At 46.8% G+C, this 27302-nt stretch overlaps 1 protein-coding gene across 1 annotated transcript in view; it reads right to left on the bottom strand.

Moving 5' to 3' along the window:
* Myh10 (myosin heavy chain 10) overlaps positions 1–27302 on the bottom strand; it is a 119909-nt gene that overhangs the window by 75763 nt on the left and 16844 nt on the right. Inside the window, 2 exon segments of the mRNA XM_051168480.1 lie at positions 10592–10619; positions 22381–22537. Of these exon segments, the coding sequence (XP_051024437.1) occupies positions 10592–10619; positions 22381–22537 (185 nt within the window).

Genomic DNA, 27302 nt, shown 5'->3' with positions numbered 1-27302 from the left:
GTTACTTGGGGTAAAAAGGTATTAAACCAAACCAAATAAATATTCATTGGTAGTACTGGTGAAAAAACACAGGGAAATAGCCAAGACACATTTTTCCTGCTCCCTGGGGTAAGAGCTTCCACAAGCAAAGAGAAACTTATTAGAATTGTCATGGAAAAGAAAACAAAAACAAACATACCCCCCACGACCCCTACCCCCTGACCCCCACCAACTGCATTAGAAACGTGCTGTAGCAGCACTGAGAGAGAAAGCAGCACTCCGCTGCAGACTTCAATCTGAAGAGGCCGACAGCAGGGATGCTTGCTTGTCCCTGTACTCATCTCCCAAAGCACAGGGCCGTCCCGGGGCCGAGCCGATGCTGCACCTGGAAAAAGCCTTCCCACTGGTACTGGCCTCACACACAGGCCTCCTGATCTCATGGGCTGGTTCATGTCTGAACCCATATAGCCTAACACAATATGAAAATGAGAAATACTTTGTATTTCTGGACTGAGATTGAACTACAGAGAGCCTCTGTACACTCTGAGGGACCCCAGAGTCTCGCCTCTCTGCTCAAGAATAGTCCAGGCCTCCAGAAAATGAGCAATGGTTTACTCTTTTAATAGTCACACATTTATATAATACTGTTATATATACCTTTATACATTACATATAATGTATGTACAAGATTCCATATAAGTATATATTTGAACTCTTAACAAGATATTTAATCTCCAATTTAACTTGTGGACTTGGTTCACCCGCACAAAGGCGCAGTCTCTAAGTGCTTTAGCTCGCCGCTCCAACTCTCCCAGTGAATCCTGACCCTTCTCCTTGGAGTTATACCTAACTGCGCTATTGGAACTGCCCACACCTCAGGTTTCCAGCAGCTCTGGGCAGCTGGTTAACCACAGCGTCAACCGCAGGGGGCTGGGCAAGGGACCCTACAGAGCAGCTGTAGGAACTGGAGTAGGAAGTGACCTCGGAGCTTCAGTGTCCCAGCTCTGAAGAATGCAGGCCATGGCGGATCTGACCCTTCCTAGTTCCAGCGTCTGATGATGCTCGACACAGACCACCCACTGACACAGTCACACAGTCACACTTCAAGCTTGCTGGCTGTGAGCACTAATCCTGGGTACCACCTTGATTACATACGTCTGGAATCAATTACAACCAAGCAGCTTGAGCACATTTGTGGGGTACATTCTTGACTGGATCATCTGAGGCAGGAGACCCATCCTGTATCTGGAACATTTGCAGTCAGCAGACACACCCAAATCTGGGCTACACCTCATCACAGCAGCCACATAAGGGGCCACGGAAGGCAGCTTTTGGTCTTTTGCCTGCTTGCTCTCACTCTTGCAGGCAAGTTCATCTACTGTGCTGCTGAGGCATCCCTTTGTTGGTATTAGAACCTACTTCTTCTAAACACACACACTAAAGACCAGATGAGACACCCAGCCGACAGGAGTGAACGACTCTTGGCCTTTCCATCTGGAGACAGCCATTGTTGCACTAGCCAGACCACACTGATAAATCTTCACACACACATGCACACTCACGCACACATGCATGCCCATGCCCACACAATAAGTTCTGTTCCTCTAGACAACCCTGACTAATACACTGACCCCCTCTGCTTCTCCTCCTAGGAGTTTCTGAGTCTTAGGTCTCAAACCTACCATGCTTTTAATAAGGTTTCTGCCCACTTTTGAAAGCCTGCATTGAAGATTATTCCATCCTTCTAAATTCGCATGTTATGTGAGTTTATTAAGTCTGCCTGTATTTTCTCCTAGATCTTGATAAGTCTCAGATGTTATAACTGAATCTTTAGTCCACTTGAAAAAATTATAGCTGAGATAATGTAATCCTCCCCCAGATGACGCAGCTCACCCCACCAGCTACCTGAGGCGTCATCCTCACCCTGCCTGCTTGTTTCTCATGCGCACTGCCTATTCAAGGGCTGCACCACAGCTGGGGCCTGTGACGCACAGTTAGCACTATCCTTTGGAAAATAAAAAGATAAAAGAAAAATATTATCCAGGGTTCATCTCATAGATAAGCTTCAAATTTCATTCCACTGTTTTTGATCCATTTCCTGCAATCCAGTGGACTACGTCACCCAAAGCATCAACAAAATGTGGCTTTTAAGGAAAATGGTGATTTTTATCTCTCAGATAATTCTTCTTTTATTCAAAATAAGCAAAGAGGAGACTTATTTGTCCTCCAGAGCCCAGAAAAAAAGAAAACACCGCTTCAAAGTCAGGTATCCCAAAGCCGCACTGCTGACTTCCTCGTAGTTCCTAGAGCAGAGACGATGACTCTCATCATAACATGGGAATAATAGCTCCTACACATAAAGTTGTTGAAGAAAAATAGCAGCATCTAAAACACATGGTTAGTAACGGGTGACATTACCCATACGGCCCATTCAGATGCTGACTGATCAAAAATGAGGTAGCTTGGATTCCCACACTCTGTTGCTTGGTAAATCTTTAATATTGATGCAGTGCTTAAAGCTGTGAACTATAGAATCAATGTGACCTGCCTAGATTTAAATCTTTCCTTTGTCATGAGATACTGAGTGTTCCTTACCATAATGCTCTGCAGTGCACGCTCCCTACCGTGATGCTCTACAGTGCACGCTCCCTACCGTGATGCTCTGCAGTGCACGCTCCCTACCGTGATGCTCTACAGTGCAAGCTCCCTACCGTAATGCTCTGCAGCGCACGCTCCCTACCGTAATGCTCTACAGTGCACGCTCCCTACCGTGATGCTCTACAGTGCACGCTCCCTACCGTAATGCTCTGCAGTGCAAGCTCCCTACCGTAATGCTCTGCAGCGCACGCTCCCTACCGTAACGCTCTACAGTGCACGCTCCCTACCGTGATGCTCTACAGTGCAAGCTCCCTACCGTAATGCTCTGCAGCGCACGCTCCCTACCGTAATGCTCTACAGTGCACGCTCCCTACCGTGATGCTCTACAGTGCAAGCTCCCTACCGTAATGCTCTGCAGCGCACGCTCCCTACCGTAATGCTCTACAGTGCACGCTCCCTACCGTGATGCTCTACAGTGCACGCTCCCTACCGTAATGCTCTACAGTGCACGCTCCCTACCGTAATGCTCTACAGTGCATGCTCCCTACCGTAATGCTCTGCAGCGCACGCTCCCTACCGTAATGCTCTACAGTGCACGCTCCCTACCGTAACGCTCTACAGTGCACGCTCCCTACCGTAATGCTCTACAGTGCATGCTCCCTACCGTAATGCTCTGCAGCGCACGCTCCCTACCGTGATGCTCTGCAGTGCACGCTCCCTACCGTAACGCTCTACAGTGCAAGCTCCCTACCGTAATGTTCTGCAGTGCACGCTCCCTACCGTAATGCTCTGCAGTGCACGCTCCCTACCGTAACGCTCTGCAGTGCACGCTCCCTACCGTAATGCTCTGCAGTGCACGCTCCCTACCGTGATGCTCTACAGTGCACGCTCCCTACCGTAATGCTCTGCAGTGCACGCTCCCTACCGTAACGCTCTGCAGTGCACGCTCCCTACCGTAATGCTCTACAGTGCACGCTCCCTACCGTAATGCTCTACAGTGCACGCTCCCTACCGTGATGCTCTACAGTGCACGCTCCCTACCGTGATGCTCTACAGTGCACGCTCCCTACCGTAATGCTCTGCAGTGCACGCTCCCTACCGTGATGCTCTACAGTGCACGCTCCCTACCGTAATGCTCTACAGTGCACGCTCCCTACCGTGATGCTCTACAGTGCACGCTCCCTACCGTGATGCTCTACAGTGCACGCTCCCTACCGTGATGCTCTACAGTGCACGCTCCCTACCGTAATGCTCTACAGTGCACGCTCCCTACCGTAATGCTCTACAGTGCACGCTCCCTACCGTGATGCTCTACAGTGCACGCTCCCTACCGTGATGCTCTACAGTGCACGCTCCCTACCGTGATGCTCTGCAGTGCACGCTCCCTACCGTGATGCTCTGCAGTGCACGCTCCCTACCGTGATGCTCTGCAGTGCACGCTCCCTACCGTGATGCTCTACAGTGCACGCTCCCTACCGTAATGCTCTACAGTGCACGCTCCCTACCGTGATGCTCTACAGTGCACGCTCCCTACCGTAACGCTCTACAGTGCACGCTCCCTACCGTGACGCTCTACAGTGCACGCTCCCTACCGTAACGCTCTACAGTGCAAGCTCCCTACCGTAATGTTCTGCAGTGCACGCTCCCTACCGTAATGCTCTGCAGTGCACGCTCCCTACCGTAACGCTCTGCAGTGCACGCTCCCTACCGTGATGCTCTGCACTGCACGCTCCCTACCGTGATGCTCTACAGTGCACGCTCCCTACCGTAATGCTCTGCAGTGCACGCTCCCTACCGTAACGCTCTGCAGTGCACGCTCCCTACCGTGATGCTCTACAGTGCACGCTCCCTACCGTAATGCTCTACAGTGCACGCTCCCTACCGTAATGCTCTGCAGTGCACGCTCCCTACCGTAATGCTCTGCAGTGCACGCTCCCTACCGTAACGCTCTGCAGTGCACGCTCCCTACCGTGATGCTCTGCAGTGCACGCTCCCTACCGTGATGCTCTGCAGTGCACGCTCCCTACCGTGATGCTCTACAGTGCACGCTCCCTACCGTGATGCTCTACAGTGCATTAGATCCCCAAACAATGGAGCCAAACAAGCAGGGGCTGAAACCTTGAGGCTGAATAAGCCTTTCCCTTTTATGAATGAACTTATCTCTGTTGTTAAGATAAAGACCAGGAACACATTATCCACCTGTATTGCTTTAGGTAAGTACCTGCTCATCTGAGACTTAGTATATATAGAGAAAAAGTTATTTCATACCACTGAAATAAGATGTAAGCATCTAGAATTGTGCCTGGTAGTGGTGTGAAAAGTGTTGATAATTATGGTGACAATCAGTAAAAGGAAGTAACAAACAACAAAAAGGATTTCTTATGTTAATGAGACTTTAGAGAGAAATTAGAATACAATTCTTTGGAAAATGGGAAATGACACATCTCAACAGACAGAACCTGAAAAATAAAACCACCCTAAATAACAGTAGTGGGAAAGCTGGAGCAGTGGCTCATGGGTAAGACATTGGCTACTCTTTGCGAGGACAGGGGTTCAATTCCCAGCACGTACACGGTGGCTCACAAGTGTCTATAACTTCAGTTGCTGGGATCTGAGGCACCTTCAGGTACCCACGGGCACTGCGCATGCAAGAGGCCCGGACTGACCATACACATCAAATATGAAATTAAAATGTAAAAACTGTTGGGAAAAAGTAAAGGGAAAGAGAACCAAACAAAAAGCCCATCAGGGATGGAGAGATGGCTCAGAGGTTAAGAACACTGGCTGCTCTTCCAAAGGTCCCAAGTTCAATTCCGAGCAACCACATGGTGGCGCACAACCATCTATACCCTCTAATGGCCTCTTCTGGTGTGCAAGCGTACATGCAGGTAGAGCACTCACATACAAAAATAAATAAATAAATAAACAAATAAAATAAGATAAATAATAAAGTAAATAAATTAATTTAATAAAAAAAAGCTCATCAGGCTTCTTGTGCAGAGAATGAAAAGAACTTGCGGGGGTTGGGGGGGGAAGGGATGGGGGAACATGGGGGTGCGCGGGCGGTCAACAGACCAAAGCAGGAGGCAGCAAAGAGGCTCTGCCTTCATTTCCACCAAGAAACTGATGTGCAGTGAGTGCAGCCTCAGCCTTGAAGTGGTGTCACCCGTCACTGTTGGTTCCCAGCAGCCCAGATAGGGAAGGGAGGGGGACTGGCTCCGCGAGCCCATTCCCTCGGACAGTGTGAGTCGGAGCACAAGTTAATCTGAAGCCAAAACAAGAAGGCTGCTGAAGTGCACTGGACAGTATCGACCAAGAGTTTTTAGCCTCTGCACAGTCCGCACCGAGGTCTAGAGCCTTTGTTAGCCCCTCAAAGGGATGTGAAAATCGGAAGCAAATCCCTCACAAGCAGTGCCGAGAAGCAGATCACTAACACAAGGGCTGCGCCAGGATCCTTCCTTGAACGCTCTGGTCCCCGGTTCCGCCAGTGAGAAACCCTTTCCTTGTCTTTCTTCGCTGCGTGTGTGTTGCCTGAAGTCCTTGTTTTGAATAACCTCAACTTGAAAATTGCCACCTGCCTCCTACAATGCCCAGCAGCTGGACTTGGCTCTTTCTGAAGAGCACAGGTCCTCACTCCGCTCCAAGGTAACTAAAAGAAATTATTCCGCTATCTATCCTATGCTACTTATTCTAATATCTAAAGTTTTTTCTTTTTTAACTAAAATTATATTAATACTGTGGCTATCTAGTCTTCAACCCTAGAGACCCCAGAAGGAAAAACTATCTAATATGAAGGAAATGCAGGCAAGCAACTTCCAAAAGTATAGACAGGACAGAGAGCTGACTGTCTGGACAGTCACAAGCTCCTCTCCATCGTCGGGGCATCCAGCCTTCTGCCAGCCGGCCCAAGGCATCTGACAGACTGCTTCTGGACTGTCACAAGTTTCTCTCCATCATAGGTGCATCCCGCCTTCTGCCAGGCAGCCCAAAGTATCTCACAGACTGCTCTGAAGCAGGAATCCTGAAGGACTGGCCCACCCAATCTCTGCAAGGCTGGGCAGCCAATTTCTCAGTATCAGGCTTGATCAAAGTGGATGGTTATTCTGTCACCAGCAGTAGAGATAAGCAAAGTTTCTGTCAAGTAGCTATTCTGCCACTATTGTTTCTTGATGCCCACATAATTAGACTGGAGGTGCTGCCAGGAACAGATGTGTCTCTCTGTCATAAAAGCCCTTTATTATTAAATGCCATTTTGGTGGATCTCTGAAGTATTTGAAGATCATCTATCTATCTCTTCTATCCGTCACCTATCTATTCCTTTGAAAACATACAAAAAACTAAATAAAGCTTATTCTATAATTAAGTAATTTAGTATCCAGTAAGATTTATAAGTTACCAACTACTGATTTCTATCTCTGACCATCGTGAACAAATCATAACAGTTATTTTTCACCTTTTCAAGTAAGTTGTACATGTATAATACATTAAATAAATGTCAAACAAAATGATCTTAAGTTTCTACAACATAAAATATACAATTTAAGTTTCCATTAACATACCATATACAATATATAAAGTGAAAATTGAAAAAGGGGGGGGAAACTTAAATTTCCATCAATCTACAATACCAATGTGAAATATTTGAATACCAATATACACTATTTGAGGTTAGTACATTCAATAATCTACTCTTTATTCTATAAATCTATATATGTCTGTGCACCACATGTGTGCCCTAGGAATCCATCCACAAGAGGACTCCAAATCAGGTGTCATGTGGGTGCTGGGAACTGAACCCAGGTCACTAGCTTTTCATTCCACTGACCGCAGGCATTCCTGTTAGGCTGGGACCAGGACAAGACCAGCAAGGTGCTGGCCGATCGCCCCATCTGCACTGGAAAGCCCTCACCCCTAGGGCCAGCGCCCCACTCCCAACGCCAGCGCCTCACCCCCAACGATCACCAGGCAGTCAAACCAGTACCTTATATGGAAAAAAGCTGGCTCTGGTCAGACATGTCACCATTCCCCTTGCCCAGGGCTTGAATCACTTCACCAGAAAGCTGCACCAATACACCCGAGCTTGTTTGCAGACAATTCGGTCTGATCTGGTCACTTCAAGCCTCCCTGCCACCCCTCAGCCCCACTCCCAAACCTCTCAATTCCCTCCTAAGGGGTCTGTTGTTTTCACATATCCTCAAAGGTTTTCATTAAAGTCACCCAGTTGGCCCTGGTGGCACAGACTTGGGAGGCTGAGGCAGGAAGACTGCAGGTTCAAGGCCAGCCTGAACTGTACACAGTAAGTCTAAGTCTTGCCTCAAAATAAAAAGAGCGCTGGAGTATGTCTCAGAGGGACAGTGCTTGCCTATCACCACGAGGCCCTCGGTCAGCTCCCGGGAACAGCAAAGAAAGCAGTCACCCCAGTTCCAAACAACACAATGAGAGAACTGAGCTTGCCCCTTCTGTTGGCCGGACTTGGTCTTGTGCCAGCACTCGGGTAGTTGGCCACAGCGACGGCTCACTGTTTCATATTTCACTTTGTAGTGGTTGTCAGGTGGCAGATGGACTCAGCCACGGTTGTCGGGCTTGGGAGAGGGACATGGAAGGAAATATAGCTGTCCTTTTAAAACCCAGCATGCGAGCACACTCAGAGAAGCCATGGCCTGATCAACAGTTGGCCAGCACCCACAGCTGGCTACAGAGGTGGGGTGACCCCTTGAGATGGCCAAGGCTGGCCTATATACTAAGCCAACCACGCGAGTCCAACACAGTTGCTAGGAAGCCTGCAGGACCATGCAACCATGCTGGGCTTTTTTAATTGTTACTTTATTTTATTTATTATTTGTATATGTTAAGTGTCTGAGTGGGAGTGCCATGGGGCACAGTTTATGTAGTAGGTTCTCTTCATCTTTCTACCTTCATGTGAGTTCCAGGGATCCAACTAAGGTCTGACAATACGAGGCAACAAGCAACTGCTGCGTCACCTCACAGGACTGGCGGTGCTGTGAGGCCGCAGGCTTCATGGGAGAGCTCTTTCTGTAACACCGCGAAGCTAACTGATGCGAAGAAGAAAATTCATTCGACAAAGCAGATTCTCTTTTCTTCTCTCACACCTCTCTCCCCCCACCACATACTCAACACGAAGCTTTCTATTCCAAAAGAAAAAGAAGGCAGCCCAGGTCGGGTTCTCAGCTCCCGTTCTCCAGCCTGTGGACAACCCCACAGGAGAGCCGAGGTGCCTGTCAGGCCTACCAAATCCTCCTTCCTCCTGCTTCCATCCTGCCACTCTTAAAACCAGTCTCCCTCACTTCTCATCTTGGCCACATTAAAAGCACCAATGAGATTAAAAAAAAAAAAATCCCTCAGCTGGAGAGATGGCTCAGAGGTTAAGAGCACTAAGTGCTCTTCCAGAGGTCCTGAGTTCAATTCCCAGCAACCACATGGTGGCTCACAGCCATCTATTCTGGGATCTGGTGCCCTCTGCTGGCCTGCAGGTGCACATGCAGGCAGAACACTATATACATAATATACGTATATAATACATATATGTGTGTGTATATATAATAAATAAATCTTTAAAAAGCTTCTACTACTCTGTTAGTCAGCTATTGCTCTGCTCACAATCTTGATCTGAAAAAACAGTAGGTTTTGTTTTTCTGTTTTTCTCTAATTATTTCTCAGCTCCAGTGTCTCCACCCCACTACTTAAGTCCTTTTAACATCCTCCTCCTCCTCCTCGTCCTCCTCCTTTTGTTTTGCTTTGTTTTTCTGAGACAGGGTCTCTCTGTGTAGCCCGGGCTGTCCTGGACTCACTTTGTAGACTAGGCTGGCCTCGAACTCACAGAGATCCATCTGCCTCTGCCTCCTGAGTGCTGGATTACAGGTGTGCGCCACCACGCCTGGTTTTTAACATCCATCTTCTATGGTTTCTGTCCACTTCACTCGGTATCAAGAGGCAGCAGACATCCTGGACATTCCCTGTCTCTGGAAAGGCCCCATCCCGTGGATCATTCTGGACTTTGCTGCTCTTCTTCCTCTGGTTTATCTCCTGAGACATCCACACACAGCACACGGCTTCCACAGCACCCTGAGGCTTCCACACACAGCACACGGCCTCCACAGCACCCTGAGGCATCCACACACAGCACACGGCCTCCACACACAGCACACGGCCTCCACAGCACCCTGAGGCATCCACACACAGCACATGGCTTCCACAGCACCCTGAGGCATCCACACATAGCACATGGCTTCCACAGCACCCATGCTGCGGTTTCTCGGTTCTCTGCTTGCAGCACAGGCCTGCCTTGACGGCTTTCTACAAGCTAATGGATGAGCACAGCTGTCCTACTGGCACGTGGCCTAAACCAAGCTTGGTATCTGCCATTCTAGTCTGTTTTCTTCTCACCATGTAGGAAGACAGGCTAATTCTACCAATAAATCTATTGGTAGATTTTCTTGGGCATAAAAAATACCCCATAATATTTTATATTTTCTTGGGCACATAAACCAACAACTCCCAATAATCTTGGCTTCTAAACTGAACATCCCTTAAACTCAACTGCTTCTTTATAGGTTCACAACCATGGCTTGCACCACCACAGGCTCTTAGCTCCTCTCCTCAGCCCAGGGCCCACATGCAGGCAAAGCCATCTTCCCACTGTCCTGCCCTGGGTACTGTTCTGTCCAGTGCCACACAGTACATAGGCACGTGAGATAATAGATAAATACTTACTGAGTAAAACTAATATATTGCTGAACTCTCTCCGACCATCCTATACTTAGACATATAAACTAACAAGGTAAGTTTTACAAATTCAACATACCAATGTGAGACATCTTGTCTGAGAGCCAAGCAGTAACTCACACCAGGTGTGAGCACCTTGCACACTCTTAGCCATAAAGTAAACACAATGCTTAAACCCACCCTTGTTCAACACCCTCCCTGCAAACACAAAAGCAATTCTCTACTTCCCAGAAGAATCAGAAACAATTCTGAATATTTAACGTTTACTTACGTGCAAAGAATGGACTGGTCCTCACGATCTGTAAAACAGAATAAAAACAAAGGAGTGACTGTTTGCCTGATTTAATGTTCTATATAATAAGAGCAATAACACATAATAGAACAGTAGCAATTCTCTTCTCAAGTGGAGGTCGAATCTGCTGGAACTCCATCACAGTCCTAAATCGAGTCAAGTCAACTCAGCTCCCGCTGCTGGATCTCACCCTCGGGGGTTAACAAGGACCCAGACAGGAAACACTGCCTTCTAGATGACGTCATGAACACCCACACCCAGCAAGGCCACTATGTGAGGCCTGACCATGGTCTCAAGTCAAGTTACACATGGTTTTGATGTTCTGAGACATGGTCTCCTGTAGCCCTGGCTGGCTTTGAACTTGCTATGTGATGGAGGATGGCCTTAGATTTCTGACCCTCCTGCCTCTACCTTCTTGGTGACGGGATTACAGGTACGTGCCATCGTACCCAGCTGTACCTGCTACAGCTTGAATCTGGAAAGTTCCTGCACCAGGATTTGGCTGCCAGCTGATGGGGAAGAGACTGGATCCTCTGAGTTCTAACCTCGTCAATGGATTAAGCCCTCTATAGACTCAGAACTGACAGTGTTCCTAGGAAGTGAGACCCAGGTGGAGTAACTGAAGTGGTCCCTGGAGAGCAGCGCCCAGTCCCTGGAGAGCAGCGCCCGGTCCCTGGGCGCCCCCTCTGTAGCGCTGCTTTGCTCTATACCCTCCCTGCCATGATGCTGGCCTCACCTCTGGCCCTCAGCAGCAGAGGCAGCCAACCAAAGGCAGAGGCACCGAAATGTGAGCTAAAATCAATAATTTCTCCCTTAAGCCATTTTTTTTTTTGGGTATTTGTTTTATTTATTTGTTTGTTTGTTTTTTCCGAGGCAGCATTTCTCTGTGTAGCCCTGACTGTCCTGGACTCGCTTTGTAGATCAGGCTGGCCTCGAACTCACAGCGATCCACCTGCCCTGAGTGCTGGGATCACAAGCCTGTGTCATGGTGTCTGTTTTCTTGGATATTTGTAATGGAGACAAAAAGCTGACTAACAGATTCCAAATAGGAATGCACAATAACATTCTAATATGGTGTTATGATTATTCAATTTTTAATATTTCAAAGTGAATTAAGCATCCAGGCTTTTCAAACAAACAAACAAAAAAAAGCAGTAAATCCACATCTACAAAATTATTAGTGTATGATTTCTAATTTCTAATTACTTGCAAGCATTGATCTTCCTATTGCACAGATGAGCTCGGGTGTTGGGGATTGAACCCAGGACTCCATGTATGTCAGGCAAGCACTCAGCCACGGAACTACATCCCAGCTGTTGTGTTATTAAGAGAACTGAACAAGGTTGCTGCTGCTCTTAGAGGCCCTGTGTGTGGGGCACGGGTCCTGGGACAGTAGCTATTTTATTACCCCCTATCTCTGCTCACTGCTCCTCTGGTAGATGCCACCAGGTACCCAGGAGACTAAACGAATCTTTTCATAAAGTCTATATTTAAACTAAGTTACAAAAGAACCTGTTCCTGCACTCTAGTTTTTTGGTTTTGTTTTTTAAAGACAGAGTCTCTCAATGTAGCCCTAACTTCCAGGATGGCCTTAGATGCACAGAGATCCATCTGCCTCTGCCTCCATGCTCTGGGATTAAAACTGTGTGCCACTTGCCCATTGGCTCAAGTGTTTTTGTTTGTTTGTTTCTGAGATAGGGTTTCTCTGTGTAGTCCTGGCTGTCCTGAACTTACTCTATAGACCAGGCTGGCCTCAGACTCAGAGATCCACCTGCCTCTGCCTCCCAAGTGCTGGGATTAAAGGCGTGAGCTACTACACCCACTGCAAATCTATTTTTTAAATAAGTTTTAAAAATATTCTTACAAATTGTTCTTATATATGAGATACAATGTGATATCTCAATGTATCATGATATGATGAAGTGACTTACTAGTCATCAACTCAGACAGCTAATACTCTATATTGAAAACATTCAATATCTTGTCTATTAGCTATTCTGTAATCTACAATTAACTGTCAACGATGGTCGCCCTACTGTGTTACAAACCGTTAAGGATGGTCGCCCTACTGTGCTACAGACCTTTAAGGATGGTCGCCCTACTGTGCTACAGACCTTTAAGGATGGTCGCCCTACTGTGCTACAGACCTTTAAGGATGGTCGCCCTACTGTGCCACAGACCTTTAAAGATGACTCCTCCGATCCTACATTCCTGTACTCAGGACAAGTATAAAAAATGGAGAAATGTATGAAAAGGGAATTAAAAACCACTTGTAAGACAAACAGAAGAGAGGCACGGCTTACCCAGTTTCATCTACTGTTTTGAGACAGGGTCTCCATGTGGCCCTGGCTGTCCTGGAACTCTCTATAAAGACCAGGTTAGCCTCAAATGCATAGAAAGCTGCCTGCTTCTGCTTCCACGCAGGGATTAAAGGTGTGAGCCGGCTCGCCGGGCTCAGAGCCCCTGGCCTCTCCTGGCCTGAGTGATTTCTATACAACACCATGATACCGAGTATCGAAAAGTTTTTCTTGAAAATAGGTAATTTTTTCCACATTAAAAAAACTAAAACACTGGGCTAAGGTGTAGCTCAGTGGAACTGTGTTTGCCTAGCATGTTTGAGGGACTTAAGCTCAAGAATTCAACAGATGCAGGTGAATCTCTGTGAGTTCGAGGCCAGCCTGGTGTACAAGACGAGTGCAGGACAGCCAAGGCTACACAGAGAGACCTTGTCTCAAAAAACAAAAACAAAGGCAAAACAACAACAAAAAAATTCAACAGCCAGTATAAAAAAGAAAAGGAAAAAAAGAGAGAGAGAGAGAGAGAAGTGTAAGGAAAGAAAAAGAAACCAAAACAACACACACACACACACACACACCAGGCAAATTAAATAGCCTCCTAATGCATCATAAAAGCCCTCCCTGGATCTGTACCATTGTCTGGAACTAAGACCTCCGCCCCAGTGCACCTCTAGGCTCCTTCCTTCCCCTCGACGGCACTGACCCTCCAGCAGCAGTGACAGTCAACCCTTGTCTACCAGACTCTTCTATTCTCTGTCTCTCTGACCTCTGTTAATTTTGAGCCCCAGTTTCTCATTATTACAAAGGGGGAGTGGCCTGAGAACCTTCAGGATCCCTCCAACTCTATGACACTGCCCCCTCATCTGTGTGGCTTCACGGACCCCTCCATTCCTGAAGCACACGAGCAGCGCTACGACAGCGCAGTGACCTCCAACTCATCAAACCCACTAATGTAACTAGATAGTGAGATTTATGGTGAAAAGAAATCTAGTTCAAAAATGCAACTAGCCACCGGGTATGGAGGCGCCACCTTTAGCCCCAGCATTCAGGGAGGCAGAGGCAGGCGGACTGCTGTGAGTTTGAGGCCAGTGTGGTGTACAAAGTGAATCTAGGACAGCCAAGGCTACATAGAAAAACCTTGTCTCAAAATAAATAAATAAATAAATAAATCCAACTAGCCTTCTAAACAGGCTGCATGTGGTGCTAGCACAGCAGCTCAGTGGTTTCCAAAGCCCCTTCCAAAAACCACAGGAGGAGGGACTTAGTTTAGTTGACATAAACCACACACTCAGCAGTGGGAATGCTCAAATCAACAATCTCAGCTCCCACCGTAAAAGCCTAGGAAAGAGCGAGTGAAGCCCCAAGAGAGGAAGCAACAAAGAACAGAAAAGTAACATAGTAGAAAACAGGGTTGGGGGAGGGGGCTTACTTACAACAAACCAACAAACCAACACCCCAAAGCCCTATTATAAGTACCAAAGAAATTGACTACATAATTAAAAGCCATCCTAGGAAAAAGTGAAGCTTATCCAAGGAATACCTAAGGTTGACATAATTCTAACTTTCTGCTGTCTCCAGGAAGAGGGAGAAACAGTTCCCAGCCTACTCTAAGAGGCGAGGCTTACTTTAGCCTGAAAGAAAAATGTAACAGAAAGCATGTAGCTCATAAATAAACACAAAAGTTCTTATCGAAGTGACAGCAAATAGCATCCAGCAACATATAAAACAAGTCATAGGATGGGCAAGTGCTGCTTATCCTTAACTGAATTCACTGGGCTAAGAGACTAAGACAAACTACTTCATCACTGAATAGATGGAGAAAAAGCATTTGGGGTGGGGACCACCCATTCATGATTTTAAAGGAGGAAAAAGCCGTGTGTGGTGGCACACGCCCGATTCCAGCACTTGGGGGCAGAGGCAGACAGATTGCTGTGAGTTCCAGACCAGCCTGGTCTACAAAGCGAGTCCAGGACAGAGAGACCTTGTCTCGAAAAACCAAAAAGAGAGGAGTGAGAACTGCTTAGCCTGTATCTGCCTAACCCTCGCCAGCCCCACCATCTTGTGAAGGCCGTACATCTAAGATGGCGAAGAAGGCAAGGTGTCCACTCTCATTACCTGCACATGGGAAAGCAAAAAGGAATACAAGGGCAGCGGTGGTGCCTGGTCTACAGAGAGAGTTTCAGGACAGCAAGGGCTACACAGAGAAACAGACACTCCACCTCCCCCAACTCTGCCCTCCCCGCAAAGATGCACTAGAGGGTCTGGAGAGGTGGCTCACAGGTTAAGAGCACTGGTTGCTCTTCCAAAGGTCCTGAGTTCAATTCCCAGCAACCACATGGTGCTCACAACCATCTATAGTGTGATCTGATGCCCTCTTCTGGCCTGCAGGGGTACATGCAAGTAGAACACTGTATACATAAAGTAAATAAATAAAGACTTCCTGAAAAATTAAAAAAATAAAATAAAATAAAAGATGCATTGGAGCAACATAGAAGCACAAGAAACCACAGCAGACGGGCTGGGGTACAGGACCTTTGAGACACTCACAAGCACAATTAGAAACTACAGCAGACCTCGGAGAGACTACAACTTAACAGGCAAACCCAAAGCTGACAAAGGTTTGGAAAAATTGGAACTCACCTACTGCTAAAAAGAATGCAGACTGTTTTGGTAACATCTTATAAACTCAACAACTGACCCAGGTGAAATGGAGGCTCCACACACATGCAGTTCCCTTAGTTGCCCAAACCCAGATGTTGTCTAAATGGCTTCCATGGAGTGAGTGGATAAGCCAGGAGGCATGCTCACAGCGGAACACTTGCCAGCGCTACAGAGGAGAGATGCACTGCTGAACCATCTCAACCGCAGCCAGCAAAGGAAGGCGGCACTCAAAAGGCCGAACTGCAGACGATTGTGATATCCTAGACTTTTATAAAAGACAGTGTGTATTTTCGGAGCACTGATTTGTCTTTGGCTATAGTGAGGGATGAGCCAGAAATGCTTGTACCTTTCACATTTCTCTTCTGCGACATCAACTTCAGTCCCCAAACCCTTCATTCGTTCTCCCGCTCCTTAGCTTGCTCTGTAATATTCACCACTATTTCCCTCCCCAGTGAAATCAGGTGCCCGACAGTATTACTAGAATGGTGCCCCTACGTCTCATGCTTAGTAAGCTGAGGCTATTTCCCACCGTCCACTCCCACATCTCAGAGGCCAAAGACAGCCATACCACTTACGAAAGATTCCTTTTCAACACAAAATGCCCCCTAGTCCACTCTGTGTTTATGTGTTTTTATGGCGGCTACCAGTGCTTTGTCCGAATGTGTGCCTGAGCACCAGAAGAGGGCCTCAGAGCCATCACAGACATTGTGAGCCACCACTGGATGCTGGGAATTGAACTCAGGGCCTCCGAAGGGCAGGTTAAGGTGCCTGCTCATCCTCAGGTGCTGACTGTCTGGCTATCTGAGGCGTCTTCTTGTAAATGACATATATTTGCTGTTAGGCTGCCTCTGATAAGGTGTTAAAAATACAATTACTGTTAGGGGCAAGTGCTTGGCGTCACAGGTTTTCTGACTTCCTAAACATCTTGCCTTTAACTCTCCAATGTAGAAAGCGTGACTCAGTTTCTTGGTTGATTTTAGAAGTTTCAATGGCCATTTCTGAAGGATAGCAGTCTTTCTTAGGGTGCTCACACCTCCGGCAGGAGAAGGTGTACAGGTGCCTGGGATGCTGGGGAGCGCTCAGCAGAACTCATCTGCCACAGAAGAGCTAGAAAAGCAGCCTCCACGCACCATGACTGGCTCCCAGACTGTCAGGAGGCGACTGAGGCCAACTTCCAGTCAAAGCAACTGTGATGTCTATCACTTAAAACCCAGTCCTCAGACTACAGAGATTGCTCTGCACCGAGTGGTGGTCTAATTCACTCACAGAACAGGAACCAGCTGGGCCTTAATGTAATAGACGCTGTTCTCTACACTGCTCAGGCCTTGTACTATCTGCTGCAGCGACAGTGGGGGGAGCAAGAAGTGGCATCTGTCCCTCCAGGTGATCACCTGCGACCATCACTTCTCCACACCTTCTTCCCTCCTTTCTCTTACTCTCAAACAAAGCCTGGTCTTAGGGGTCCTTGAGAAGATGGAGCTTCAAGTTTCTGCCGTGGACTGTGGCATCCATCTGCCTAACCACGGACAATGCTTCAAAAACTCTGACAGTGACAAGGAGCAACACGTGATTAAGTAAATCATATTTTTAGGCCAGAGAAATGATTAGCACAGTTAATGCTGTTGGGAAGAGTCAAAAAGCAAGGCAGCAGATAGTGACTCAAGGCAAGCCACACTGTGAGATTCCTGGAGAGAGACGAAGGGACGGCGGGCTGCATTGGACAGCCGCAGACATGGCAGTAGATGGTTTGTAAATCCGGTTGGGGAATCTGAGACAGTTCTCTGGTGACTTCTAATTTCTCAGAAATAAGAATAAGCTGCTCTATGGGAGGCGGAGGAACACATACGGAGGCAGAGCTCTGAAGCACACAGGGCCATGGACAGGGAGTGTCTGTCACCTCACTCTGCAGATACACAGCCGGCCAGCTGCACTCAGGGTAGAGTCATTTCTGTCATGATTTATCGCAGGGCCAATCTGCCCACTTGCATACAGTAACTCCAGGAGGACCAGCACCATGAGGAGGATGCCGAGAGGCACCGCAGCCTCGCTCTGCCGTCCTGAGAACTCTGACAAACAGGATAATGAAGAATGACAGGGCTGAGGCCGAGGCTTCGAGAGACTGCTGCACTCGCCGAGGGACAACAGCATCCACAGGAAGCAAGACTATATATACATTTCTGGAGTGAACCACCCATCTGGAAGGACATTGCAATAGAATCTGTGAAATATTGAAAAACCAGGCGATTCAACAGATGGAAAAGTCTGCAATGTCACCATAGAATCTTGGTAGCACAAAAAAAAAAAAAAAAAAAAAAAAGAAAGAAAGAAAGAAAGAAAGAAATTGGTAGCACAAATGGGGTGGGGGGTGGGGAGGGCTGTCATGAAAAACAATGTAGCTCTCAACACAGGATCACAGCATAGCCGGAAGGAAAGAGAGCCCTGCCTCTTTGATGGTCAGTGGCATCAAAGAATGAGGGGAAACAAGAAGAGAGCCTGGAGGGAGGGGACGGATGCAGGGGGGCCCGGAAGGAGAGGGAGGGAGGGAGGAAAGGAGGGGAGAGGGAGGGAGGGAAGAAGAGTGAGGGAGGGAAGGAGAGGGAGGAAGGAGAGGGAGGAAGGGAAGGAGAGAAGGAGAGGGAGGGAGGGAAGAAGAGTGAGGGAAGGAGAGGGAGGGAGTGAGGGAAGGAGAGGGAGGGAAGGAGAGGGAGGGAGGGAAGGAGAAAGAGGGAAGGAGAGGGAGGGAAGTAAGGAGGGAGGGAAGGAGAGAGAGGGAGGGAGAGGGACGGAAGGAGAGGGAGGGAGGGAAGGAGGAGGAGGGAGGGAAGGAGGGTTGATGCAGATTCATACAGCTAAGATACACAGCAGTGTTGAGTTTCCTCCTAAGACTCCAAGAAAGCACCACACGCTTGAGCAGTTAGTTACAACATGCCAAGGAGCCTCTGAGGCCACTGTCCAGTCCGTGCAGCTAGACTGTGTCGCAGTACTGCTGTTCCCAACAGGAAGCTGGCTAGGGTGGAGAGGGCCTTTGGTGTCAATACCACAAATGAGCGGTCTGATCCTGAAGATCCCCGTCCATGAAGATCCTCTGCCCTGTGGCCTGTCTACCTGGAAGGTCTAAGTCTTTTCTTTAGCTCAGGTATGTTTTTCCAGATTACCGTTTCAACCACAGAGCCTAGACAAGGCTCCAGGTCCCCACCTCTCCCTTGCTCCCAAGCTCCACTGCGCCCTTCTCATGTGCATCTGCCTTCTGACGGACAGATAGACTGACGGACTGCCTTAGCTCTGACTGTCAATATTGCTGTCCCAAACTTCTGCTGAACATGTGACTTTTTTTGCAATCTAATCCACAACCAAGAGCTCCGCTTCTGCCCGCTCATTCAACAAATATTTATTGAGCAACTTAGTATGCGCCAGGCACAGGCTGCGTTTTACCAAACCCTTAGATTGCACACCTAAGAAAAATTAAGGCTTTTTAAAGATTTATTTATTTTTGTTTTATGTGTTTTATGTGTTCATTTGTTTGTTTCTTATATGTATACAGTATGTATGTACGTATGTACATATGTATTATGTATGTATTATGTATTTTTGTATGCAGTGTGTATGCCTGCAGGCCAGAAGAGGGCATCAGATCCCAGTATAGATGGCTGTGAGCCACCATGTGGTTGCTGGGAATTGAACTCAGGATCTCTGGAAGAGCAGACAGTGCTCTTAACTGCTGAGCCATCTCTCCAGCCCCTTATGTGTATACTTAAGTGTTTTGCCTGTGTGTATGCTGGGTACCATGTGCATGCAGTGCCCATGGAGGCCAGAAGAGGGCATCAGATCCCCTGGAATTGGAGTCACAGACAGCTGTAAGCCACCACATGGATGCTGGGAATTGAGCCTGGGCCTCTGAGAGAGCAGTCTTACCCACTAAGCCTACTCTCTGGTCCTTACATTTCCTAAAAACACACCTTTCAGCATTTCTATCAATAAACATGAAGATGAAGAACGCGTGGCCAAAGTGATGGCCCAGCACAGGGCTCAGATGACACTCCACTCGTGGACCAAGCAGGACTGCAAAATCTAGACAGGTTAATGGGGGAAGTGACTCTACTGTCAAGCTGAGAGGAACCCTGCAGGCTGTCTGTCCATGCGGTGCCGAAGGCCTGAGCTGCATACGCTGTGTGAGCTCTGTCCGCCCTCTGACTGTGCTGTGGACTGTCTGTCCATGCAGTACTGAAGGCCTAAACTGGATACTGTGGGAGCTCTGGCCCCCACCCCCAAATGGAATGCAGAGGTAGTTTTCTGGTTTTTTTGTTTTTTTGTTTTTTTTTTTTTTTTTTGTTTTTGGTTTTTCAGGACAGGGTTTCTCTGTGTAACAGCCTTGGCTGTCCTGGAACTCGCTTTGTAGACTAGGCCGGCCTCAAACTCAGAGATCCACTTGCCTCTGCCTCCTCTCTCAGCTTCTGTATCAAACTTTAAATTGTTTATATGATCGATGAATTTTATTTAATGTCGGTAAGGATGATTCAAGCAGCAGCCATGTGTGGCAGCTCAAGCCCCTGAGCCTGGCACTCGAGGGTGAAGCAGGAAGTCAGTTCTGTGAATCTGAGGTCAGCCTGGGCTGCAGAGACCCTATCTCAAAACCAAAAAACAAGAAATATGTCCGGTTCTCGTGACATGTTCTTGGTCACGTTATTTAATTCCTTTGTGCCGTGGTATAAGAGATAAATGCAGTAAGTATTATAACTGAGCTGTCCGCTCTAACACGAGTGGTGATGGTGCCACATGCTCGCGGACCGCACCTTCCTCACATCATGCGCCCCTCTTTTTTTCAGGCTGACTTGGGAACCAGTCACAGGACTTAACGGTTGCTCGTGAAGCCACTGCAGCAGAGTCAGCTCTCCACTCAACCTGGCAAAACACTTAAAATGTCGGTCTTTTCCTTGGGGGTACTTGACTGTCTGTACCAGTCCCGTGACACTCAGCAACTGTGTAGCACACGCCATATACCTCACATATATGACAGCAGCGCTGACAAGGACACAGCCCTCTGATGCACACCCCGACGAGACATACTTTTGTCAGCAGCTCCAGGATCACACAGAGGACTGTGGGATGGCATAAGTCTCAGCTGTCTGATAAAACTTTCCATGTGTTTCTCTTTGCTAAGAAGTCCAAACTAACATAGCAAACACAGCCATACTGTTTTAAAAGCTGATCTCGCGATATTAACAACAGATTATATAACTCTTCCTGACTTGTACATATGCTCAAGAGGCTGAAATATTTTCTCCTTTTAAAAGAAATTAGAATCATGTATAGGAGAGCCTACCCTAGCCTTCTGGCAACTTCTCTTTTCTAGAGAAATCCAGGCATTGGAAAAACAAGCTCAGCTGAAACAGGGGTCACGGACTCAGGTAAAGGGGATAGGTGCCCTTTGCACTTCTTGTCTCACAAGGCACACTATGTGGTCAGACTTTAAAAAAAAAAAAAAAAATCCTTCCATAAACCATTGTTCAAAGTCAGGGCTCAAACGAAGGACTCAAAACAAAAATCTGTAATTCATTCTGAATCCAAAAGCAATTAATGTCAATCAATCAACACATTTAAAAGCTTTTGCTGTTGGGTGGAGAGACGGCTTAGAGGTTAAGAGCACCGTCTGTTCTTCCCAAGGTCCTGAGTTCAATCCCAGCAACCACAAGGTGCCTCACAACCATATATAATGAGATCTGGTGCCCTCTCCTGGCCTGCAGGTGTATGTGCAGGCAGAGCACTGCATACATAATAACTTTAAAAAAAAAACAAAACTTTTGTTATCTCTTTATATGCATTTACTACAAGTAAAATTTTATAATTCTCCCTCACTCAATGATGTATCCACCTTTCCTATTACTCTTATTGGTAAGTCATTCATTCGTTCGTTCATTCATTCATTCGTTCGTTCATTCATTTACCTACCTATCTATATTTGGCAGTACTACAGACTACAGGGAGCTATATCCCCAGACCATATTTTTATTTTGAAACAGTATCTCAGTAATTCACCCAGGCTGGCCTTGAACTCATCCTGAATCCAGGCAGGCCTTGGATTTGTGTTCTTCCTATGTAGCTGGTTTTCATTTATATTACTTTGCAGTGCTGGGGATGGACTGAACCCTGGGCGTCACACATGCTAAGCAAATGCCCTAGTGCTGACCCCGCCCCCACCCAGCCCTTTCCTACGGCTGTAAAGCCTGATACAATGGAGTGTTACTTGTGCTAGTTTGTGGTGGGGTTGGAACATGCATTGAAAAGGACATGAAGAGCTGGGCGTGGTGGCGCATGCCTTTAATCCCAGCACTCAGGAGGCAGAGGCAGGCGGATCGCTGTGAGTTCAAGGCCAGCCTGGTCTACAAAGTGAGTCCAGGGCAGCCAAGGCTACACAGAGAGACCCTGTCTCAAAAAAACAAAACAAAACAAAAAACAAAACAAACAAAAAAGTACATGAAGAATTGTTATGAAGCAGCAACCATATTTCAGCTCTCTAGAGAAAACAGCCTCATCATCTATTGGAATCTTAAAAGTCAATAACTTTTCAACAATAAACACTTTATTTATTCATTGTCTGATTATGACAAGCTTTCACTGTGTAACCCTAACTGCCTTGGAACTTCCTATGTGGTCCAGGCTGGCCTCACACTCAGAGATGCACCTGCCTCTGCCTCTTCAGTACCACCTTGCCTGGCCTACCTTTTAATTCTTAAAAGTAAAATGAAAACCTTTTGTAGGTCAGATCAAATCTAACAGTGTCCCAGCGCTTCCTGCTCCCGTCTCTCCGCTTACCTTGAAGCATGCATCTGTAAGCGGACTCGGATATGGCGTAGATGTGCGGCGGCATCTCGTGCCGTTTCTTTCCTCTGTACATCTCAATGATATTCTCAGCGTAAATCGGAAGGTTCTTGTAAGGATTTATCACTACACAGAAGAGTCCAGAGTAAGTCTAGAATACAAACAAATACAAAGTTAAGAAACAGAAAAGGCAAAACCAGACAAACAGGGCTGGAGAGATGGCTCAGAGGTTAAGAGCACCATTTGCTCTTCCGAAGGTCCCGAGTTCGATTCCCAGCAACCACATGGTGGCTCACCACCACCTGTAATGAGATTTGGTGCCTTCTTGTGGTGGGCAGGCACACGTGTGGGCAGAATACTGTATAAATAATAAATAAATCTTAAAAAAAAAACAAAAAACAGACAAACAAAATCTGTATTTATCACTCAGGACTGACCGTAAGGTAGAAAACACTATGGCAATTTAAACAGGAGACATTTATTCTTCAGACAACTGTCTCCCAAATTAAGTCACCTCACTTTCTGACAAACTCCTAGTAGTTTTAGTAGAGCATTTACTTAGGGTACTGTTCTTGAGTCAATTCTGTAAATTACCCTCACCTGTAAGGTGCACGTGCCACAGGTCATGACTTCAACAGAGTTCAAAAACCGTATTATTGGTCTTTCTTTTCACATTTACCCTCTCATCAATACACAAATTTAAGAAAGCTTGTTAATGTAGTTTAGAGCCCATGTTGCAGCTAATCTTTAAGAAAATGCCATTTGCTAAGTTTGGGTATATATATAATGCCAAGGAAGAATATTCCCAATTTATCTGAAAAGTGATTAAAATATTCCTTTAAAAAATCATTTGTAGAGTTACTTAATTTTGTGTATGAATGTCTTGCGTGGACATTTGCATATACATCATGTCTATGCGTGGCGCCCATGGAGGTCACAAGAGGGCATCCGTTCCCTTAGAACTAGAGTTGAGATGGTTGTGAGCAATCAGGTGGGTGCTGGGAATCGAACCCAGGTCCTCTGGAAGAGCAACAAGTGCTTGAAACCACTGAGCCCCCAAATAACTCCTCTTTCTAAAATATCTGCATAAGGCAGGATTTCTTCACGTAACGTCACAACAAACCGAACACAGACGCAGACGTGAGAACCCAACTCTTTTGCTAGGATATGAAAGGAGACTTACCAAAATAAATAAATAAATAAGTTTTTACTCTGCAGCTCTTTTGGCTTTCAAAAATATATTTTGATAAAAATAACTTTCTTAACTTTCTATGGGTTCATTACTTTAAAATGAGATAATAAACATTAAATTTTGTACTTCTAGCATGGCAAACATTGTCACAGTAACCCAAATTCTCCTCGATAACTTATGAACAACTGGATTAGGAGGCTCCAGGTCAACATGGTAGCCATCTTTCAATAGCACTGGGGCGGGACAGAAGGCGCAATGGTTAAAAGCACTGGCTGCTCTTGCAGAGAACCTAGGTTCAATTCCAAGTGCCCACGTAGTGTTCCCATCCGCCTGTAACTCTAATCTCAAAGGATCTGATGCCCTCTCTGACTTCCTCAGGCACCAGGCACACATGTTGTGTACATAAATACAAGAGGGCAGAATACGCATACACATAAAACAATAAGACATTTGGAAAAATAATATACATTTCAGAAAAGAAAAAGAAATGACATGCTGGACACCTAAGACTGAGATTTTAGTCTTTTCAGAGTGACTTCTGAGACTGCTCTGTAGAACTCACTACTGGAAAAACAAAGACAGGGAGTCCTGCTTCCAGATGTGCGCCAGGCCTCCGGGGACTGTGGCATTTGGAAAGGACATCCTTTCCAGCTGCATATGAGGCAGACCTTTTACTTGGTGTCTGACCAAATAACCAGCGAGAAGATGCTACAAAGAGCCAGAGAGAGAGACCCTTTCCATCCTGGGCACCCACACAACAGCTCACTACTGTTGTAAACTTGAGGTGTCGGGGAGCCAACATCCTCCTCTGGCCTCCACCCTGCCAGGCATGCGCATGGTGCACATGCACACAACGTGCAGCCACAACACTCTTATACATAAGTAAAAACACATGAATCTTCTCAAGAAGATAGGGGAATGCGGGGGGGGGGGGTGAGTAGCTGGAAGATGAGGCGTGCTGGCTGGAGCTGTGTGGCCAGCTCCCCAGGGACAGCTGAGGCGGGCTGTAATGAACAACCATGTTCATAAGGGCTGAAACCTTGGCACTTGCTGCAGAAAGCCCTCTAGAGACCGCTCTAGTTTGAATGCTGCACTTACTAATGCTAAAACAAGAAGAAAGCTTGCCAGAACAACTCAAGTGACCAGACCATCTCCGTCGCTGCTCTTCATAGCTTTCCTTGAGGCACTACTGCAGGCTCGGAGGTGCGATGCAAGTGAGTGGGGGCCTGCCTGGAGCCTGGCCTTGACCTCTTGCCATCTGACCTGATGCGATGCGAGCCTGCCCCTGTTTGCCTGGGGCTGGCTGCACCCATGCGTTGCCTGCCTCGCTACCCCAGACCCTTGGCCTCGTCTGCATAGACACAGGCAACTTTAGCTTCCCAGGCCACCTACCGCCTCCTCCCACTTTCTCCCAAGCAAGTCCCTCATCTAACTAATGCAGTCTCAGATGACAAAAGACAATAAAAACACACTTGACAGCAATGGAAGAGCTACTGCACCATGGGGTAGCTTTAGAGTGACTGTAAACCTTGTATTCCAAAAAGCTGGGAAAAATTAGTTCTGAGCATGACAAATGCTTGAGACGGATGTATTTGACCTAAGCACACAAGGCGAACATGTATGGAAACATCACTGTGTTTTCAGTGTGTCCATTACAAAATAGACTTAAATTTTAAAGTATTTTATTAAGGATGAAACAAAGAAAGGCAATCTCAATTGTCACTGGGTTTATGCTATACAGCAATATAAGTTATAGCCACACATTAACGAATCCTTAAAGATAAAATATTATTTTTTCACTCAAACTTGGTCATAGGCTGTCAAGACACTACAGCATCTGCACTTCATGTTTTTAAGAAGAAAATAATTATAGAATAGGAAACAACAACAACAACAACAACAACAACAACAAAAAAGTCTTAGTCAAAGTATTACAAATTAAAATCGGCGTGCTCTAGTACGGAGGGCACAGTAACAGATTGTAACAAGAACACATTTAATCAGAACCAAGCCCAACATGTCTTAGGCAGTTTTCTGAGGACAAGGATTACAAAGATGAGTAAGCCTCACAAATATGCATTAAGTCATCACAAAGAAAACATTAAATAATCATTAGTACTTCATGCTTGCCAAAGACGAAGGTTACAAATGGCTAAGCAGATTTCTTCTTGAAGTACTAACTTCTGAGTACCTGAAAAATTAGCCCAAATATTGGGGTTTTTTTCCTTACATAAATTGATCATTAATATTGTATCACTTCTGTCTCTGGCAGACCATGGGCCTGCAAGTTCAAATATATTTTAAGTATTTGGATGAGTGCACAACGCCTTCAAGAAGCACACATTCTAGGTGTGAAACAACAGGCGCACACGAAACAAACCAGTCAGACCATGAGGCGGCCAAACAGGGACGAGGAAGGTAAACAGGTGTACTGAGCAGGGAGAGCTGTGGCCAGGACGCTCAGCAGACAGCAGGCACCAAGCACCACGGCATCCTGCCCAGAGCCACGGAACTGACGTAACAGCCTCAGATGGTCTTTGATGCTGTTCCTGCCTGGACGCTGTTAGGTCCAAAGGATGGATGAAGAGTTCCTATAAAACAGTGGAAGGTTAAGACTCTTACGGGGACAGACAGAGAACCCTGGCACAGCTGAGAACGGTTTGTACAATGGAATGTAAGAAAAGTCTACAGTCACACTGAACAATCTAGGCTGTCCTCGATAGGTGACAGTGACTTGAGGAAAGAAGCACTTTATACTAGGTACCAGTCTGGCAGCCATCTGGAATAGTAGGGACAGAGGAGGGACACGCCACGGAGACGCTGGACACAGGTGTCCCCGGATAAACGGAGAAATGCACAGGGCAGGAGCATCGAAGGCCCCAGTCAGGGAGGGACGCAGTCTTTAAGCTTGAGTGGTTGCAACAGTTACTGAGACGAGGGAAAGATAACGTGCTTTGTGGTGGAAAAGACTGCACTCCTCTTTTCATGTTCTGAGACCATGGGGCAGCAGATGAGCCCAGAGGATGCTTAGGGGAGCCGCTGGACATGTTAAATTGCCAGAGCCACAGGAAAATCCTGGAGAACTGAGAAGGCCTGAGGGAAAAGTCTGTGTAATAATGTGATTGCATGTCTTACCTAAGAGAGACATACAAAAATATCTGCACACACAAAGCGCCACAGTTGTGTTGGTTTGTTTGTATTACATTGCTTTATGCTTCCTTCCAGGCTCCTGTCTTGGCTGATCCCCGCCTGGAACGCCACCTTCTCCTCTACTCCACTGCCGGAAATGCTGCTCACTCATCTTCTAAGAGTTGAGCCAGTGTTTAAGAAAGCCCGGTTTTGTATACACATTGTTTCAGGGGATCAAAGGACTAGAGAGCTAGGAAGTGGAAGCAGGTGCAGACGGTTGGCCAGGAAGCAGAGACACAGCAGTTTCCCCTCAGGAACAGCCCCCACCTGGAGCTCTCAGGGGAAATCAGCCCAAAAGGGGAGAGCATGTGGGATGGGGGACAACTGACCTATACCATCGACAAGCACCTAGTGACAGCCACATGTATACTGGAAAGCAACTCACCTATACCATTTACAAGCACTGTACCTAGTTGACAGCCACATGTATACCGGAAAACAAAGTTGTCCCACAAACAAGAATATACTACATGCTGAGAAAAAGACCGTCAGAGGATTTGGAGGAAGAAGTTACGTGTGGAAAGCCCACAAGCAA

The sequence above is a fragment of the Acomys russatus genome, chromosome 25 (assembly GCF_903995435.1).
Source record: "Acomys russatus chromosome 25, mAcoRus1.1, whole genome shotgun sequence".
Classification (NCBI taxonomy): Eukaryota; Metazoa; Chordata; class Mammalia; order Rodentia; family Muridae; genus Acomys; species Acomys russatus.
This window is presented reverse-complemented; position numbering and strand designations above follow the sequence as displayed.